General features: G+C 42.4%; 2 protein-coding genes and 1 pseudogene across 3 annotated transcripts in view; 2 read left to right on the plus strand and 1 right to left on the minus strand.

Annotated features, from left to right (window-relative positions):
* Positions 1–3,062, minus strand: part of LRWD1 (leucine rich repeats and WD repeat domain containing 1) — a 53,217-nt gene extending 50,155 nt beyond the window's left edge. Inside the window, exon 1 of one of the 2 annotated variants that reach the window (XM_058164358.1) lies at positions 2,923–3,062. The gene's annotated coding sequence lies outside the window, so the exon portion shown is untranslated. The remainder of the gene's footprint in view (positions 1–2,922) is intronic. The other variant, XM_058164359.1, reaches the window with a different exon arrangement.
* LOC131188799 (alpha-ketoglutarate-dependent dioxygenase alkB homolog 4-like) lies at positions 898–18,098 on the plus strand. Its single transcript, XM_058164361.1, has 3 exons — positions 898–3,173; positions 14,804–15,001; positions 16,820–18,098. The coding sequence occupies exons 1-3, from the start codon at positions 3,039–3,041 to the stop codon at positions 17,474–17,476; spliced, it is 990 nt and encodes a 329-aa protein (XP_058020344.1). The 5' UTR covers positions 898–3,038; the 3' UTR covers positions 17,477–18,098.
* Positions 18,064–19,685, plus strand: LOC131188706 (alpha-ketoglutarate-dependent dioxygenase alkB homolog 4-like; annotated as a pseudogene).
* The last annotated feature ends 907 nt before the right edge of the window (positions 19,686–20,592 follow it).

Consider the following 20,592-nt stretch of genomic DNA (forward strand, 5'->3'; position numbering starts at 1 on the left):
GTGCTTGGGTTTCAAAGTGTTCCATGTAGAGGTTGGCAATGACAGGTGAGAGGGGTGATCCCATGGGTGCTCCTTCTATTTGTTTGTATTTTTGTCCGTTATAGATGAAGTATGTGTTGGATAGGTAATGGTTGGTAAGATCTAGGATGTGCTTGGGGGGGTTATATTTGTTTTGGATAGCTATCAAGGCTTCTTTGATTGGCACTTGGGTGAAGAGGGATATGACATCAAAGCTCATGAGTAGGTCGCTGGGCTGTAAGTTTTGTTTCTTTATGATATCTATGAACTGGAATGAGTTTTTTACGTGTGATACCTCCTGCCTACCAGCCATTTGGAAACCTGCCCTTATTGACAAACGAGTCCCTAACACGAGGAATGACACCAGACCCACACTCACGAAGTCCACACAGGATGTCACCACCACACATCCACCCAGAAAGCAGACCCAAACCCACACTGATCAGGAAGCACGACCAAGGACCAGAAGCCAGACCGCAGCTGCAACATTAGCCATTTCAAACCCCTCCAATCCATACATGCAGCAGACTGACACCCATTATGAAGATGTAGCACGACCACGACCACGAAGCCAAACAGCAGCAGTGCAGCTCACCAGCTCAAATCCCCCTGCAACTCAGACTAATCTGAGCACAACCAAGCCCCCACCCAAACAGGACACACCTCCAGCCAATCAGAGCACAAAAAAACCCCCATCCAATCAGAGCACAGCCAAGCTCCTTCCCAATCAGTTCAAACCCCCACTAGCAGTTAAAAAGGAAGAAACAGCTGCAATCACACATAGCTCCCAGAAGCACGAAGCTGAAGCCTGAAGATGATGAATGAGACTTCGTCGAAACGTCGCCAAGACACTTCCAATTTTACGCGGGATAAAACCCGAATAACCAAAGACCTACATATATATACAATAACTAACACAAAACTGAGTGAGAGAACTAATATTACAGAAGTAGCATAATTCAAAATGAATAATAGGCTATAAAAGTGGGCTGAAACTAGAATGAAAGTTAATAAAGATGAATTCAAAGTTCTTCACTTACAAAAAAGAAATAAAATACACACATACATGATCTCTTGACTTCATACTAGAACATATGAAAATGATTTGGGAATGTTAATTGTAAACTACATATGATACAGCTGCAAAGGGAAATGCAATTCAGAATGCAGCAACAGAAGCAGTAGTTACCAAAGCAACTATATTCTGCCTTCCTCAGACTCTACTTCATGTACAGTATCCAGTTGCAGATACTATATTTTAAGAAGATTCACAGAAACAAATAGAAACACAACAAGAAGGATCAAAGGACTAAAACTTTAGTTTTATATCTGAGGGAAATTTGTACTGAATGTTTATTCCCAACAGTAAACAACTGGAAGGGGATCTGATAGCAATTATGCAGAAATAGATGGTTGATCAACAGTTGGTCAGAACTTAAATCACTTCATAGTGCAAAAACATGGAGTAAGAATCTTTAAATGTCAGGAAAAACTTAATGTAAGAGAGTTTGATAGTAAAAATATTTATCCCAAAAAATGGTAGGTTTCCACTGACTCAATGTTTACAGAAAGAGACTGAAGGTCCATAGTTCAGGAATATTTTAATTCAAATTCCTAAACTGAACAAGGATTTGATGTTAATCGTCTTAACAGTCCCTCCCACCTCTTTGATTTTAATTTTGCTTACCCCCCTTTACATTATCTTATATAGATTTTCAGAAATTCATGGCTGAAAAAACATAATTTATATATGCATATATTATACAGCACTATCCCTATATTATGGGCCTTTAAAAAAATTAATCTCAGCTCTAACATTCTTACAAATCTGGATAGCAGTTTTGGACATACCAGAAAAGCATCCAAAGATAGGGAATGAATAGAATTTAGGTTAAAATGAGGGAGCTTTTCCAGCTTTGGGAAGCATTATTATCATAACTGGGTATTTTGATTTCCAAGTCATTTATAGTAGCTGACTTGTGTCAAATGATGAGCACCTTTGACTACCCTGTTCCCCATAAAAAGTGCTTTCTTTGTGTGTATTATTACTGAAACGAACTAAATCAGAGCATAGGCAGTTTCAAAGGTATGGGGAAAAATAGAACATGGCTAAGAATCTTGAAGGCGGCTTATTTTTTAAGAGCAGTTTTCAACTACAATGATATGCCTGAAATGGGGAACAGCAGGGCGACGCCGAAAAGGGGAAAAAAATCGACCCGGAGTCTTATCTCTGAGGCAAAAACCTCAGTCTGAATTGAGATGGAAGAGGGGAAAACTGCATGTGTCTTTTTTTTTTAAAAAAAGGGGGGGTTTTATTGTTTCAAAAGGAAGATGAGCAGGCTTTGAGTGTCTGGTTGCCGCCTCGTCTTCCTAAACCTCGTACTGAACAATAAACAGAAAAAAAACCCTCTCTCCTCAGACAGACCGATATCTACCAACATGTAAACAAAATTACACATCACATCGCTACGAAGGGGCAGATTTTATAAAAAAAAACCAAAAAAAAAAAACCCGAGGCCGGAGAGAAAGAGGCGCCGTGTGGCGGCGATGAGGAAAACTGGAGAGGGGAGGGTAAAGGCAGGAGCGGCGGCATCTTTAAACGCTCGACCGGCCTCGAGACCACAATTCCCATCACGCCCCGGCAGGAGGCGAGGATGCCTTTCTTACAGATAAGCCGCGCAAAGCGCTGCTGGGAAGACGAGTTTCCCGCCACAACGTCGCTCCTCCAGAGTCAAGGCGGCCGGTAGGGCCTTGAGGAGAAAAGTCCGAAGAGGGTGGCGGCTCGCCTCAATATTTCCCGCCGGGCGCGCGCTCGCTTAACGCCCCGTCGGCTGCCGGCCCTTGTCCCCACGCCCCCGGGCTCCGCGCCAGCCCATCTCTCGTCGTGCTCGGCCTGAACCTTACCTCAGGCGGGCGCGAGAACCTTCTGGTGCTGCTTCTGCTGCCACCGCCGGGGCTCGGCGAACCGGAAGCGCGGAGGGGGGGCCCGACGGCGGCAAAAGCTACCGGGGTCGGATAGGATGGAGGCTGCTAAAAGGCGAGGAGGAGGAGGAGCAGCAGCAGGAGGAGATAGAGGCGGCTCCGGAGAGCCCAGGGGTTGCGGGTGCAAGGGGATCCGCTCTTGCCTGCTTTGCGAGGCCGCCCCGCCCCCGCAGGTAACCCACACGGCCTCAGAGAAGGGAGTGGAGAAGAGGGTGGGAATTGGAGGGTGGGAGGGGGGAAGGCTTGAAGGAAGGGGTGGTCGTCGCCCCAGCTTCGGCGTAAGAGCGCCTCTGAGGATGTCCAGAGTGCTCGTCTCTCAAAGAAAGAGAGGAAGAATCCGAAGCCACGTTTGCTACAGCGGGTAGAAGGTTCCCTCTTCAGGTTGCCGTTGTATTTTTAAACGTATCTTTTAGAAAATCCATTTTACTTTTACATTAGGAAAGCTCAAAAGGGGATGTGGCCATTACAAGCAGGCAAATTTTGAGCAATGGAGGAGAGATGGAAATCTTCCAAAGAAACTTCCCAGACTCCAGTTAACATCCAGAAAAGTCTGTCCAATATAGATGAATGTATTTTCCAATATTGCCTTACCCATTCTTTTTCTCCCTTCCGTTTCCCCCCCAAATGTTACCTATGATCCTAGCCATCAAGGGATGGATTGCCATAGTCTTTTTTTATGTTTTGGCAGATTGTGTGAACTCAGTCCAGATGCTCAAACTTCTTAGGCATTTGTTTTGATAACAAAAAGACATTTACATAAGGTTAGGAAACACAAAAAGTTGCCAAGTCATTTCTTTCGATGATTTTTATCTAGACTATAATTATATGTGTTCAAATCCAGAAAGCTTTAAAATGTGATCAAGTTATTTCAGTTATGGATCATCTGCAATAATTGGGAACATAACTAAAATAGTATTGAAGTAGTTAAGCATTTTGGACAATTCATGGAAAAGAATATTTTCATTAATAAACTTCAAGAAAGGTTGACATGAATTTGCTTCATCTTACAAAAACCACTACCACCAGCAAAACAAACCCTGTGTGTATGTCAGAGGTGGGTTTCAGCAGGTTCTGATCAGTTCTAGAGAACCGGTAGCGGAAATTTTGAGTAGTTCGGAGAACCGTTAGTAAAAATTCTGACTGGCCCCACCCCCATCTATTCTCTGCCTCCCAATTCCCAGATGATCGAGAAGAAACAGACGTTGTCTTATCTGACGTCCCTTCTATGCACACTGCTGGAGAATCCAAAGTGTGGGTTATTCTTCGTCTAATAGCCAGAGACTGAGTGTGTATTTCTTTAAATTTTCTTGACCACGCCTCCTCTGCTCAGCTGAGCCTCAGTTTGTTCACAAAGGCGTAGATGAAGAGAGCGTCTAAAAAGAGCCATCCGGGCCCGAAAAGCGGAAGCCTAACAGTATGGGTTGGATTCTCCAGCAGCGCAAATAGAACGGACGTTCACGTAAGACAACATCCGTTCTCCAGCACGCTGCTTGAAGAATCCAAAGCGTGGGATATACCCAAGCTAGTACTATGAAGGGTGGGAGGCTGACTGCTCCCAGGTGGCCGAAGTAGAGTGGACCGTTTGCAGTACAGGCTGTCCGAAGGATGCTTCAGCTGAGGCAAAGGGGTTAACCTTATAATGGCATATAAATGGTGTTAAAGAAGTCCAGGTGGCTGCCCAAGCAAACAGAAGCTTGGGTGGCCCAAGCCACGGTGGTAAATGCACTTCTCGTCGAGTGGGCCAAAATTTTTCCCAGTAATAGTTTCTTCTTGAGTGCATATGCCTTTAGCAAGCAACCGATGGTAGAAGAAGAAACTTTCCTGCCCATTGATGCCAGAAGGAAAAAAACAAATAAGGCCTCTGATCTACAGAAAGGCGTTGTCTGTTTAATGTACCTGCAGAGGGCCCTCCTAACGTCCAAGGTATGCCATTGTTCTTCCAAATGATGCCTCAGATCTGGGCAGAAATCTGGTAGCACCAGTTCCTGGGTGTGATGAGAGAAGTAGTTTACCTTGGGCAGAAAAGAGGGATCCATCTGCAGGACCACTCTGTTCGAATGGAAGATACAGAGATCTTCCCTAACAGAAAGGCCAGCTATCTCTGAAACTCGTCTTACAGAGGTTATCGCCACCAGGAAGGCAACTTTAAGAGTCAGGAGCCTAAGGTTGATGGAACCCGATGGTTCAAAGGGAGAAAACATGAGTGCCTGAAGAACCAAGGAAAGGTCCCATGTTGGAGACCGATGGACAACTGGGGGTCGGAGGTTGGCTACCCCTTTAAGAAAACTCTGAATCCTCGAGTGCTGTGTAAGAGGACGATTGTCGTCACCAGACAGGATAGTGTGCAAGGCCGCAACCTGCCTGTGAAATGTGTTTGGAGCAAGACCTTTGTCTAAACCGTCTTGTAAAAATTCAAGAATCTCAGGCACCGATGCCAAAGTCGGGTCGATGTGCACCCTAGAACACCACAAACAGAACAATCTCCAGGTGGCGTTGTAAATCTGGTTCATTGATGTATGTCTGGAAGCCTGTATAGTGTTTATCACCCTCCCCGAGAGATTGTCCTTCCTCAGGAAGATCCTCTCAAGTGCCAGATGGTCAACTGGAGCCACTGAGGCTCCGGATGCAGAATGACCCCCTGGCTGAGAGAGATCCTGTCCCGGGGAATCCTTCAGGGACCGGATACAGACAGGCTTACTAGATCCGCGTACCAGGTTCACGGCGGCCAATGAGCGACTAGCAGGACGTCCGCTCTTTCTGCTAACATCTTGCAAATCACTCTCAGAATGATTGGAAGAGGTGGGAAGGTGTAGAGCAGCCCTTCGACCCTGGACATGGGAACCAGGCAAAGAAACGTGGTAGTTGAGTATTCTTCGGGTGCGCAAAAAGATCGAGAATTTGATGTCCGATCCTCTGTGACAACTTGCGGAAGAGAGAAGGATGGAGACGCCACTCCAACTGATCTATCTGAGTCCTGCTCAACCAATCTGCCTGGATATTGGTTGATCTGGAGATGTGCTCTACCTTGATGGAGATCATGTGTCTTTCCACCCAGGATAGCATCTTCGCTGACTTGTCCATGAGCAGTTTGGACCGAGTGCCCCCTTTGCAATTCACATGCGCTTTTGTGGTTACATTGTCTGTTAAGACTACCACATGGTGGCCTGCCACAGCGGACTGGAAGTGGCGTAGGGCAAGGTGGACTGCCCGCAACTCCAACCAGTTGATATCGTTCTGGTCTGCCAGAGACCAACGTTGGGCTACCCTGGAGAGAAGATGAGCGCCCCAGTCAAACAGGCTTGCAACTGTTGTAACAGTGATGCACTGGGGCTCTTGTAAAATGCACTCCTTCTCTATGGCCGTGGAGATCCACCAGCAGAAAGACAGGCGAACCGTCGCGGGAGCTGTACCTTGGCCCTGGAGTTGCTGTGGCATGATTTCTGGTACAGTAGGAGGTATCACTGTAATAGTTGGGCATGGAGCCCTGCCCAAGGGACGATTACAGTGCACGAGATCATTTTCCCGAGTAACTGAGACAGGAGAATCAGAGGAACTGACCTGAGGGAAAGAATCTGTGTTACTAGGTTCCTGATGCTGAGATGTCAATCCGGAGATAGGAAGACTTGACCTCTGAGGAATCTATCACTACTCCCAGATGGAGAATGCGAGTGGTAGGCAGCAAATGGCTTTTCTCCAGGTTCAAGGAAAACACGTGTTGCTGTAAGGTTTGACGCACTGTAATCAGGTCCTTCGTAACTTGTATCTGCGAGGACGACAGAATTAGGATGTCGTCCAAGTAGCAAAGTACTCTGACGGGTATCTGCCTGAGAGAGGCGGCCACCATTGTTAATAATTTTGTGAAGGTCCTGGGGGCCGATGACAGGCCAATAGCATGGCCCGATATTGAAAATGCCGATTAGCATACGTGAAGCGCAAGAACCTTCGATGAGATATTCAAATTGGGACATGAAGGTGGGCCTCCTTGAGGTCTACTGAAGTCATAAAATCCCACTCCCATATGCAACCCAAGATCGACTTGAGGGATTTGAGCCTGGTGTCATCAGGTGGAAGTCGTTCCTGTAGTTGACACAGCCATATTAACAGTGACCGATTAAAGGACTCTGATGTAGTAGCTTTAATGGCCCAAGCGGCCGCTTGGTGGGTTTTTTGAAAGGCAAGTTCTGCCTTCCTTTCCTCCATCCGCAATCCTTCCACTATATCATTGGAGAGGACAGTGGAGAAAGTCAAGCTAGCCACTGGGGCATCTACAGATGGTAACTGAAGCAAATCCTGAAGATTTGGAGCTGAACAGTAAAGTTTTTTGTCATGACCATTTGGTGCAGCTAGGGAACCGGATTGGTTCCATGGTCATTGAACCACTTCAGTGAAAAGTTATAGGCAAGGAATGAAACTCCTGCTCAGCTTTAGGAACTGTTAGCAGTTCGTCATGCAGATGAGATGCCCCTTGTTGGTCAGACTGGTCGTCTGATACACCAATATTAGTTGTTACTTTGGCTTTATGAAGTAAGGACTTAAAGATAGAGGGGCGGAAGAGACCCGTAACTGCCGGTCTATCTGGTAACATCCCTTTGTCGTAGCAAAACTGTATGTATCTGTGGTCATCATCATCTAACAAGGAATCCTCGCTATGGATGGAATCCTGCTGGCACGAGTAATCTGGATCAGGATCCACATATGCTGGGACATGCGATTGAGGAACGGCCGGCAAGGAAGAAATTGGGCTCCCTGTTGAGCTCCAGCTGCCATAATTCTGGATATTTTCCCGATAACTAGGGTCTGAATGTCTAAGGACAAGCCCGGCTGTAGCCCTTCCACAGCGCGGAGCCCTGCAGCGGTGGGGTAAAGATCACCTCAGGGGTGGAACATCTAGCAGATGGTTGGGTTTAAGTCTCAACTCCTGTATGTGTGGGCAAAACTGCAGAATCTCCTTGAGAACTCCCAACGTCAGCCCGTTGGAGAGCGGCAGCTCCTGCGGAACAACTCTGGAACCCCTCTGTCATAGTCTGGGGGCCCTTGTTAGGGTTAGGGACAGGCGGTTCAGAAGTAGATGTCATCTGAGTCCCTGAAGTCTGGGCCTTCTGTTGAGCCAAGGCAAATTGCCTCTCTAAGGTGTTGTGTCACTTCTTGGCATCCTTTTATCGGCAGATGACCATTTAGAGGTCCGAGAAGCTGGAGGCCTGAGCATGCCTGAATTGTGTCTGGTGCGTTTCTTGGCACCCTTGGAGATCAGCTTTGCATGTTTATGGGCCTTGGGGGGGCTATAGGCCTCTTCAATATCGGAGGAGAGATCAGAATTGGCCATAATGCTGTCTGATCACTTTATAATGACCAGAGGCAGTAGGAGGAAGGATGCTGTTGAGGCAATCTGAGAGGAAGAAAAACATTTTTTTAAAAGTGGGGGGGGCGTGAGTTAAAGGGTATGGTTGTGCTCCCAGTGCAGCCCCAGCTCACCCCACCACAGGCCTTGGCGCATAAAACAGCAAAGCGTCCAGTCAGTGCCTAAGCATCTGCTTGCTGGCGTAGTGTGACACTAGGAGGGAAGTGCATGATCCAGTGCTCCAGAAAGCTGACACAGGCTTGTAAGGCACAGGAGTAAAGTTACCCCCAAATCGCCGCTTTGAAATAGCCCCCAATTTCTGGCGCAAGAATAGACCATTCCTCTGTGCTGCTTCAGCTTGGTAGATCCAAAAAATTTTGGCGTGAGAATTGAATTGTCCCTCAGCGCCTCCACAGTTGGGCCGTTGATAAGAAAATGGCGCAAGAGCGGAAAACCGCATTCCAGCGCCTCCACGGTCTTCAAGGCTGAGCCAAAAGCGTGCAAGTACTAAAGGGCACTCCCAGCGCAGTGAAGCAATTGGAATTACACGGAGTGTGCCAGGGCTTACCGGGCACTGACTCCAAAGGTTCCTGCAGAGAATGGAGGAGCTTCGATGATGGCAGTGGCGGTTGTGCCAGCAAGCCAAGAAACTAGTTCATGCACCGGTGGCTTTGAATACTCTGAATACTCGGAGGTGTCCTGGAATGGACAGAGCTCCAAGATGTTGCCCTTCAAGTCCTGAGCAGTGGTAGCCAGCCTGGAGCCCCAGGAACGTCTCACCCACTGCCAGCAGCAGAGGAGGGAATGATCTATCGCAGAATAAACTGGTGCAACCTCCTCAATCCACAAAGGTCTGTCAGCTCTGCTGACAGAAGAAATTTGAAGAATCCAAACTGTAGGTTTAAGAAATCTCTCTATTTGCCAGAGCAAATGAAATACCAGTCTCTCTAGCTCAACTGAGTGAATAAACTGAGGCTCAGCCGAGCAGAGGACGCGTGGTCAAGAAAATTTAAAGAAATACACATTCAATCTCTGGCTAATAGACAAAGACTAACCCACGCTTTGGATTCTCCAAGCAGCGTGCTGGAGAATGGGGATTTTTCCAGTAACATTCCCTCGGAGTGAGGTGGGAATGGAGATTTTACAGTATCCTTCCCCTACCACGCCCACCAAGTCATGCCACATCCACCAAGTCACACCTACAGAACTGGTAGTAAAAAAATTTGAAATCCACCACTGGTGCATGTGTATATTCACATGACATAGCTCCAGGATCAATATGATGAATTTAGCAGGATTCTGATACAGATAGTCTATTTTCTCCTGTTCCTTATGCTAGGGCAAAAACCTTAGTTCTAGGTTGCTTCTCTCCTTGATTAGTTTCCACCCATTGCTTCTTGTTCTACCCTCAGGTGCTTTGGAGAATAGTTTGACTCCCTCTTCTTTGTGGCAACCCCTGAGATATTGGAACACTGCTATCATGTCTCCCCTAGTCCTTCTTTTCATTAAACTAGACATACCCAGTTCCTGCAACCGTTCTTCATATGTTTTAGCCTCCAGTCCCCTAATCATCTTCGTCGCTCTTCTCTGCACTCTTTCTAGAGTCTGAACATCCTTTTTACATCGTGGCAACCAAAACTGAATGCAATATTCCAAGGCATTATAAAGTGGTATTAACACTTCACGTGATCTTGATTCTATCCCTCTGTTTATGCAGCCCAGAACTGTGTTGGCTTTTTTGGCGGCGGCTGCACATTGCGGGCTCATATCTAAATGGTTGTCCACTAGGACTCCAAGATCCCTCTCACAGTTACTACTATTGAGCAAGTTCTGATTGTTGTTTGAGAGTCTGATACTTGGCCACAGTATCATCCCACTATTCAAAGATTAAAAGACCAAGGTATTATACTGGTCTCTGTAATAAACATTTGATTTATTGAGAGAAGGCGGGACCTCCACATCGCAAAACTGCTTTTTCAAGGGAAGTACAACCCCATCCAGAGCAAATTTAGGATATGGGAGTGAGCCAGGTACTCTTATGATGATCTATTCTGCTATCTGATCTATTTTTTGTGATCAGCCCAACTCTTTACAGTGCTCTTAAGTGCTGAGTCAGGTCTGGGTATGGTTAGTTTTATTAGCATACTGGTTATATACCCAATCCCAAACTGAAAAATTACATTTTAGAAGCTTCAGGCAGATGTTAAAGAACAGAAAGAGAGATAAGACGTGCATAACACATATGGGAGGAACTCTCATATGTGTTATGCACATCTTATCTCTCTGTTCTTTAACATCAGCCAGGCCCGTAAAATGAGAATAGATAACACTCCATCCAGATCTTAAGGCAACTGGTACTGTTTTTGTGCCATGCCTAGTCCTGAATCTCAGTTAAAAGGAAACAACACAATCCTTTTCCTCTAGGATCCTCTGTGGCTAGAAATCTAATGTCTTTTCCACATTCAGAATACAGGTAGCCCTCAACTTACAACCATTTATTTAGCAACTGTTTAAAGTGGTGAAAAAAGTGACTTATGATGATCCTCACACTTATGATTGTCAGTGTTCACACGGTCACATAATCCTGATTTAGGTATTTGGCAACCAGTTTGTGTTTATGGCTGCGGCATCCCAGGATCACATGATTGCCATTGTGTCCTTCCCAGTCAGTTTTTGACAAGCAAAGTCAATGGAGAAACTAGATTCACTTAATGACTGTATGGTTTGCTTAATGAAAAAAGCCATAAAATTACAAGCTAGATGGAAACTAGATCAAAAAATAGGTGTTAAGCAAACTGAGGATAATTTGTTAAAACAAATGAGAGATCAAGGCCAACAGCATATTAAGAGGTTGTATAGTGTATTAGTAGAAATAGACTCAGAGACTGAACTGGTTAAGGATTGTATGATTAAGTGGGCACAAAATTTTCAGCAACCGATAATGTTGGAAACTTGGGAAAGAATTTGGGTGAGGAATGTGAAATTTATACAAGCGCAAAATATGAGAGAAAATTTTTATAAGATGTTTTATAGATGGCATTTAGACCCCAAAAAGTTGTCATGTATGTATTCTAATGTACAGGCTAAATGTTGGAGATGCGATTGTGAAGATGCCACTTATTACCATATATGGTGGACTTGTAAAAAAGTTAAAGCATTTTGGATTAAAGTATGGTGGATCATGCAGAATATTTTGAAAAGAAGATTAAGTTTACTCCAGTTCTTTCTACTAGGAATAATTATGGATTGTACAGCTATAGAGACTAAATTGATTTTGAACTTAATAACAGCCGCAAGACTTTTGATTGCTCAATATTGGAAGAAAGAAGAATTACCTACAATTGAAGAATGGACACTCAAAGTATCAAATCTGGCAGAAATGGCAAAAATCTCTGCTTATTTGAAAGACTATACACAAGAAAAATATATTTTAGAATGGAAAATGTGGATTGATTATATTCAAAATAAGTATCAGATAAAAAAATATCGAATAGCATATGAGTAAATTTAGGAAATATTTTGTATTAGATATATTTCTGAAGGAGAGGGGAATTGAGAGTGTGATTAAGTGTGGAGTGACTAGAGATTATAATTTAGGAATTATTTTGGATTATGATTGTTAGTTTTGATACCCTGCATTTTGTTCTGGGAAGTCGGGGTGGGGGGGTAAGGGGGAGGGGAACTGGGGGGGGTTTGAGGGTAGAGATGGAGTGATGGTTAATGTACAGGGATTATTGAAGAATTAATGTAGGGTCGGGTCTGCCCAGTTACCATTTTAGAACGGTGGGGAGGGAGAAAAGAGAGAGTAGGAGGTAGGAAAGAGGAGAAGAGGAAGGAAGAGGGGTAGAAGAGGGAGAAGGAGTGTAGGGTGGAGGGAGGAGAGGATGTAGATAAGAGAAGGAGAGGAAGGTTTGGAAAGAAGGTAGAAGAAGGTAGAAGAGGGAAGAGAGTTAAAAAGGGGGGTGGTGACTGGGCAAGCCCGACTAATTGTATATAATTGTACATTGGATGAATTATTTGATATGATTGTAAAAATAAAACTTTTTTATAAAAAAAAGAAAAAAGCCATAAAATTGGATGTGATTAAATGATGACTCACTTAATGATTGCATTAAGGAGTTCTGTGTCCTAATTATAATCGTAAGATGAGGGTTACTTGTAATCACATTTAATCTTGAAGGATGTTACCCAAGTCATCTCACCAGACTCTCTATCCAAGTGGCACCTAAGTGCAAGGATTTGCAAGCTAACGAAGAACCTTGTAAAAAAATATAATGGCATTTGAGTATATATTATTGTGGGAGCTTAGTATAGACTGCTTGAACTGGCAGAGGATATGAATGAGGCTTTTCTGTGACAAATGACAAGCTTTTAATGAGGCACACGATAGTGCCAATGGGATATCTTAAATAGCCTTACATTTACTGGAAATCTTATTCTGCCAAAGGTCAGAGGTCTAACAAAATCTCCTCTTTTGCCGAGTACATTGTTTGTCAGACAATAAAGGACAGAACAAGGAGTTCTGTTATATTTAATGATAATAACTTTATTTTTGTCCTGCCCCTGGAAAATATTTGTAGGCTGTGATTCCACTGTTTAAAATACTGAACCAATAGTTTAAATTACTGAACCAATAGTTTAAATAATCTGTTAATTTTAAATGTGCTGTTTATTATTATTCTTAATTTGTTATTTTTTCCCTATAGTCTTGATTCAATGGAACATAATTCTTGATTGTCTCAAAATTACGTCTTTACTCATGGGGTATAAATTACATTATTATAACATCATCTTTTGAATTCTGCTAAAAAAAACATTGTGAAAATAAAATATTAATTGTACAGTACATTTATGTGCATTTTATAAGAATAGGAAACTGGTTATCTTAAAACATTTAGAATATATTCAACAAAACGATGGCATAAAGCCAAATGACCAAAGCCCCATCTTCAAAATCTAATACCAATTATAGGTAGACCTCAAGATACAACCATGATGGAGCCTGCCTATTTATCACGTATTGCCTTAGCCAGTAAACAATTTTGCCTCACTTAACGACCCCTACTCTCCCTGATGCAACTCTTAAATTAATGCACTTAATGTTGTTAAGTGGAATACAGGTAGTCCTTGACTTACAACCACAATTGAGCCCAATTGTTAAGTGATACATTTGTTAAGTGAATTTGCCCCATTTTACGACCTTTCTTGCCACCATCGTTAAGTGAATCACTGCCATTGTTAAATTAGTAGCACGGTTGTTAAGCGAATCTGGCTTCCCCATTGACTTTGCTTGTCAGAAGGTCACAAAAGGGGATCAGATGATCCTGGGACACTGCAACCATGATAAATATGAGTCAATTGCCAAGCGTCTGAATTTTGATCACGTGACCACGGGGATGCTGCAGCGGTGGTAAATGTGAAAAACAGTTATAAGTCACTTTTTTCAGTACCATTTGAACGGTCACTAAATGAACTGTTGTAAGTCAAAGACTACCTGCACAGGTTGCTTCAGGGATAGTGGCTGCCTGCTCTGCACCTCCCAAAGCTACCCCCATCCCTTGAGGCACCCATGCTCCACTTCCTGCCCCTCAGGGTCTCTGCAGCGTCCTTCCCATCCAGCAAACAAGGGAGATCCAAGCCAGCTGTAGAGCTTACAAGCCTTTAGCTGTCTTCCCACCCACCCAGAAAGCCTGGCAAACTCTGCTGTTTTGCATTAAGTTCTAATTTTGCAATACTGCATGGGGGGGAGGTTATCATATTTTTAAGGAGACTGCATTTTTTTTAAGGAGGCTCCATTTCTTTATGGAGTTTATGGAGCCTCCTTAAAATTACAGGTATTTGAGAATTAACACCTGCGTTGTCAAAAGGCTAGGTCTATAAAATCCTGTAATCAGGGCAGAGTGCCTCTCTCTGAAGCTTCAAAAAATAGAAAGGTAAATTGGGTGTTGTTGGGCTTCGGAGAGGCTGAGTCCTGCAAGTCCCTGAGTGGGAAAGAAACGGGAGGCTTGCAAGCTCCAGACGGCCTAATCTCCCCTTCCTTGCTGAAAGTTGCAAACTCCAGAGGCCTGATCTCCTCTTGGTTGCTGGGTGGGAAGGAAGCTGGAGGCTTGGGTAGATAAATGGCTGCAGGAACCCAGCGGAGTGGGATAGGGGGTGAGCGCTGCAGCATCCCTGGGAGTTGGCCATAAGGGCAAATGATTGTGGTGGTGCTGCAGCTGATGTAACTTTGAAACTGGGTCATAAGTAGCTTTTGGGGCTGTGTTATAACTTTGAATGGTCATTAAGAGACTGGTTGTAAGTAAAGGACTAGCTTTAATATAACACACAGGAATTCTGCCTAAAAGCACATTTAAGCAAGTGATTAGAAGGCTGTATTTCTGCAAACTAGAACATTTGACAAATAGCTAACATGAAGATTGGATTCAGTTACTAGTTTCCCCTCTCATATTTCAATTTTTTCTTTAGAAAAGTGCAAACTTTGTTTACTGCCCACTGACCGGCTTCGCTGTGGGAGAGAATCAATCAGAATTTGAAGGCTGGGCTTTCCAGTTTCCAGGAGTTTTTTTGCTGGAAGAGTTTATAAACACAAATGAGGAATATCAAATGGTTGAGCTAATGGATCGGAGCACATGGAAGCCATCACAATCTGGCCGAAGAAAACAGGTCTTGTCTCAAACTTGAATTCCTCCTTAATTTGGGAGGTAGGGATGGGATTATCTTTCAGTGTTTATCTTTGGATATCTTTATTTTGTTTGTAGTTCTTCCTTCCATTCTCTTTCCCTGTGATTTTTTTTTCAAAATAAAAAGTTAAAAGCAACAGAGAAATGTTAATAGCACCTTGTGGTGCAACCACTTTCATTCTATTTTGATCATGATAAGTACTTGGTTTATTTTATCAGGATTTATCCAATCCAGTTTTCTTAGTTTACATGAGAAAATGAATTATGAACACACCATAGGCTGCATTTGCATAACAGATGGTTGAACAGAATAACAGAGTTGGAAGGGACCTTGTAGGTCAGTGGTTCTCAACCTTTATAATGCTGCGACCCCTTTAATACAATTCCCCACGATGTGGCGACCCCAACCGTAAAATTATTTTCGTTTTGAATTTATCGCACCTGAAGCTGTATTGGCTAGCGATCTGAACTGCTTGCGATTGCCTTGAGGACGGAGGCATTAAAGCGGAGACTCCTCTCCTATTAAGTTTATCGCGCCTGAAGCCGAATTTGGCTAGCAATTTGAAGAGCCTGCAGCTGGCTTGTGGAGTCAACCATTGGAGCACGATTCTTCAACTCGCAAGTATACTTCCCATATTTCCGATGGTTTTAGGTGACCCCTGGCAAATCGTCATTCGACCCCCAATGGGGTCGCGACCCACAGGTTGAGAACCGCTGTTGTAGGTCTTCTAGTTCACCTCCCCTCCCCCCAGCAGGAGACCCTACACCATTTCTGACAAATGGCAGTCCAGTCTTCAGAGAAAGGCGGGATATAAATGCAAAAAAACCCCACCTCATCACAACCATATAGATTTTTTCTGTGACAATATGTCCTGAATGTGATTCTTTTAGGCCACCTATCACCATTGTAACTCAGTCCATCAAAGTTGCTCCTGGTCACTCCTCTACTTCCACCTTCCCCCCACTCACAATATAGAGTTCTCCAGAGAATTAAATCTTCACGTAATGTGTCCAAAGTATGATAATTGGAGTTTGGTTATCTGTGCCTTGAATGAGAAACAAATCCTAGTTTGTTTTGTTTGAAGATGCATTTGTTTGTTTTCCTGGTTGTCGATGGTGTTTCTTAAGAAAGCAAATTGAGGGCAAGAATTTCTGGGGTACCAACCAACTAAGCAATCAATAAATATTCTTCAGTTGTTAAACAGGAAATATGTTTCAGGTAGCAATTTCAGTAGTAGTTAAAGCACAATTAATCACCAGGATAAAAACCCTTCTGGAATATGTTGATGCTTGACTGATTACACTGCCATATTGGCCAAAAGTCATTGATTCTGACATTTTAGACCGTTCAACACTTTTTATGTCAGATGCAAAACAATTATAAATTCTTATATTGAAATTGAGATTGCCTATATATTTATGGTAGATTTTGATTTGAAGATCATCTATAGGAGGAGATACCTCTTTTAAGATGATATGTGTATGCAGTGATGCAGAAACCAAATATTTTAAACAGATTTGGTTTCAAAATTTGTTTTAGATATGCAGAATATAATTTTAATAAAAATTATAGCCAAGAGTTTGTTGTTTGGGAAACAGCACTGTTTGACTGTGTTTGTCAATCTCAACTAGAATATATAAATTAATATTCTTGCCCTGTTATTGCAGGTGGTGGACTAAAAATAGCAGTCTAAGCCTGCATTTTTTTTAAGAGATGCAATCTGAAGTGGGGATTTCAGTGCTTACAGTTTTCATCTTTTAATTCAACCCTCCTCAAATATTCTTTGTTCTTTTCTAATAGGACTACGGCCCCAAAGTGAACTTCAAGAAGCAGAAATTGAAAGCTGGCTATTTTTCTGGGTTGCCCAGCTTCAGCAAGGAGATTGTGGCACGAATGAGAAAATATCCAGTTCTTGAAAGTTTTTCTCCTGTTGAGCAGTGCAATTTAGATTATGATCCTGAGAGGGGATCTGCTATTGATCCACATTGGGATGACTGGTGGCTATGGGGAGAAAGGCTGGTGAGTTTAAACTTGCTCTCAGATACCGTACTTTCCATGTCCTGCGACTCCGAGGACAGTCTCCAGTTATTTCCCCTAGTATTTCACGAAAACAAGCAGATGCACGGGTCTAACTCTCCTGATGTTTCTCAGGAGTATCGGATTAATGATTGCAGTCTTCTAGAAAGACTAGAAAGCACTGATCATTCATCCACAAAGTTAGTCCCACTCAGAGAAATTCTGGTTGCGATTTACCTACCTCAGAGATCACTCGTCGTTCTCAGTGGACCTGCTCGCTACCAGTGGAAGCATGCCATTTATCGCAACCATATTAAAAGCCGTCGCATATGTATCACCTTCAGAGAATTAACTGCTGAGTTTGGTCTTGGAGGAGAACAGGAAGAGCTGGGTAACAATCTCTTGGACATCGCTCTAACATTCAAGGGATCACCTGTATAAATCCCCAGGGGAAAGCATTGAGGCTTTTCTTTGGCTGCTGGATATTAATGTTCAGGCCAGGGGTTTTATAAACCTGCTTCCTTTTTTACCTCCCCAGAGTGAAGGTATACATCATTCATTAATCTTACAAAGGTGCTTCTCAGAGTTATGTTCTAGAATGTCTTCCCCATGATAATTAAAATAATTTGAATTAATTTTTTAACCTACACTGTGGCTCTCCAGATGTCACTGAATTTAATTAATTAAGTTAACAGTGAAGAGAATACATGCCTCTTCTTTGGAATCAGAAGATTTCCTTTGAAAGTCTGCTTGCAGCACATAGTCTGGCTTATGTGTCAATGTTGTGGTGCAGCACCCACAATCCTCATCCTTAGCTGACTAACTGGGGCTATTGAAAATTGTAATTCACCATCTGAAGGGCCATAGGTTATATGTTTTAATTAAAAGTGTTAAATTTCTTATCCCTAACTCTGTTAATTAGTTTTAACGGTGGATATACATTAATTTTTCTTTTTATTTTATTAAACTCAAACTTTAATATAAGAGAAATAAAGTAAAAACAGAGTTTATTAATCCTTCTCACAATTATGGCATTTGTCCAAAGATGCCATCCTTTATATATAGCAATAAAACATCTATTAATCACAAGCTGATTTTTGTTCTTTTCTAATAGGACTACGGCCCCAAAGTGAACTTCAAGAAGCAGAAATTGAAAGCTGGCTATTTTCTGGGTTGCCCAGCTTCAGCAAGGAGATTGTGGCACGAATGAGAAAATATCCAGTTCTTGAAAGTTTTTCTCCTGTTGAGCAGTGCAATTTAGATTATGATCCTGAGAGGGGATCTGCTATTGACCCACATTGGGATGACTGGTGGCTATGGGGAGAAAGGCTGGTGAGTTTAAACTTGCTCTCAGATACCGTACTTTCCATGTCCTGCGACTCCGAGGACAGTCTCCAGTTATTTCCCCTAATATTTCACGAAAACAAGCAGATGCACGGGTCTAACTCTCCTGATGTTTCTCAGGAGTATCGGATTAATGATTGCAGTCTTCTAGAAAGACTAGAAAGCACTGATCATTCATCCACAAAGTTAGTCCCACTCAGAGAAATCCTGGTTGCGATTTACCTACCTCAGAGATCACTCGTCGTTCTCAGTGGACCTGCTCGTTACCAGTGGAAGCATGCCATTTATCGCAACCATATTAAAAGCCGTCGCATATGTATCACCTTCAGAGAATTAACTGCTGAGTTTGGTCTTGGAGGAGAACAGGAAGAGCTGGGTAACAATCTCTTGGACATCGCTCTAACATTCAAGGGATCACCTGTATAAATCCCCAGGGGAAAGCATTGAGGCTTTTCTTTGGCTGCTGGATATGAATGTTCAGGCCAGGGGTTTCATAAACCTGCTTCCTTTTTTACCTCCCCAGAGTGAAGGTATACATCATTCATTAATCTTACAAAGGTGCTTCTCAGAGTTATATTCTAGAATGTCTTCCCCATGATAATTAAAATAATTTGAATTAATTTTTTAACCTACACTGTGGCTCTCCAGATGTCACTGAATTTAATTAATTAAGTTAACAGTGAAGAGAATACATGCCTCTTCTTTGGAATCAGAAGATTTCCTTTGAAAGTCTGCTTGCAGCACATAGTCTGGCTTATGTGTCAATGTTGTGGTGCAGCACCCACAATCCTCATCCTTAGCTGACTAACTGGGGCTATTTAAAATTGTAATTCACCATCTGAAGGGCCATAGGTTATATGTTCTAATTAAAAGTGTTAAATTTCTTATCCCTAACTCTGTTAATTAGTTTTAACGGTGGATATACATTAATTTTTCTTTTTATTTTATTAAACTCAAACTTTAATATAAGAGAAATAAAGTAAAAGAGTTTATTAATCCTTCTCACAATTATGGCATTTGTCCAAAGATGCCATCCTTTATATATAGCAATAAAACATCTATTAATCACAAGCTGATTTTTGTTCTTTTGTTTTTTTTGTTTTTTTTAACCTACAGCTTCCTTCTCCCTCTTCTACCCCTCTTCCTTCCTCTTCTCTTTCCTACCTCCTACTCTCTCTTTTCTCCCTCCCCACCGTTCTAAAATGGTAACTGGGCAGACCCGACCCTACATTAATTATATTTATACATCTTCAATAATCCCTGTACATTAACCATCACTCCATCTCTAGCCTCAACCCCCAATTCCCTCCCCTTACCCCCACCCCCACCCCGACTTCCCAGAACAAAATGCAGGGTATCAAAACTAACAATCATAATCTAAAATAATTCCTAAATTATAATCTCTAGTCACTCCACACTTAATCACACTCTCAATTCCCCTCTCCTTCAGAAATATATCTAATACAAAATATTTCCTAAATTTACTCATATGCTATTCGATATTTTTTTATTTGATACTTATTTTGAATATAATCAATCCACATTTTCCATTCTAAAATATATTTTTCTTGTGTATAGTCTTTCAAGTAAGCAGAGATTTTTGCCATTTCTGCCAGATTTGATACTTTGAGTGTCCATTCTTCAATTGTAGGTAATTCTTCTTTCTTCCAATATTGAGCAGTCAAAAGTCTTGCGGCTGTTATTAAGTTCAAAATCAATTTAGTCTCTATAGCTGTACAATCCATAATTATTCCTAGTAGAAAGAACTGCGGAGTAAACTTAATCTTCTTTTTCAAAATATTCTGCATGATCCACCATGCTTTAATCGAAAATGCTCTAACTTTTTTACAAGTCCACCATATACGGTAATAAGTGGCATCTTCACAATCGCATCTCCAACATTTAGCCTGTACATTAGGATACATACATGACAACTTTTTGGGGTCTAAATGCCATCTATAAAACATCTTATAAAAATTTTCTCTCATATTTTGCGCTTGTGTAAATTTAACATTCCTCACCCAAATTCTTTCCCAAGTTTCCAACATTATTGGTTGCTGAAAATTTTGTGCCCACTTAATCATACAATCCTTAACCAATTCAGTCTCTGAATCTATTTCTACTAATACATTATACAACCTCTTAATATGCTGTTGGCCTTGATCTCTCATTTGTTTTAACAAATTATCCTCAGTTTGCTTAACACCTATTTT

Source organism: Ahaetulla prasina, chromosome 1 (genome assembly GCF_028640845.1).
Source record: "Ahaetulla prasina isolate Xishuangbanna chromosome 1, ASM2864084v1, whole genome shotgun sequence".
Classification (NCBI taxonomy): domain Eukaryota; kingdom Metazoa; phylum Chordata; class Lepidosauria; order Squamata; family Colubridae; genus Ahaetulla; species Ahaetulla prasina.

Coding starts and splice junctions, on each gene's coding strand:
- LOC131188799 (XM_058164361.1), top strand. CDS start 3,039: ATGGAGGCTGCTAAAAGGCGAGGAGGAGGAGGAGCAGCAGCAGGAGGA. Junction 3,174..14,803: donor AGGCCGCCCCGCCCCCGCAG/GTAACCCACACG, acceptor TTTTTTCTTTAG/AAAAGTGCAAACTTTGTTTA. Junction 15,002..16,819: donor AATCTGGCCGAAGAAAACAG/GTCTTGTCTCAA, acceptor CTTTTCTAATAG/GACTACGGCCCCAAAGTGAA.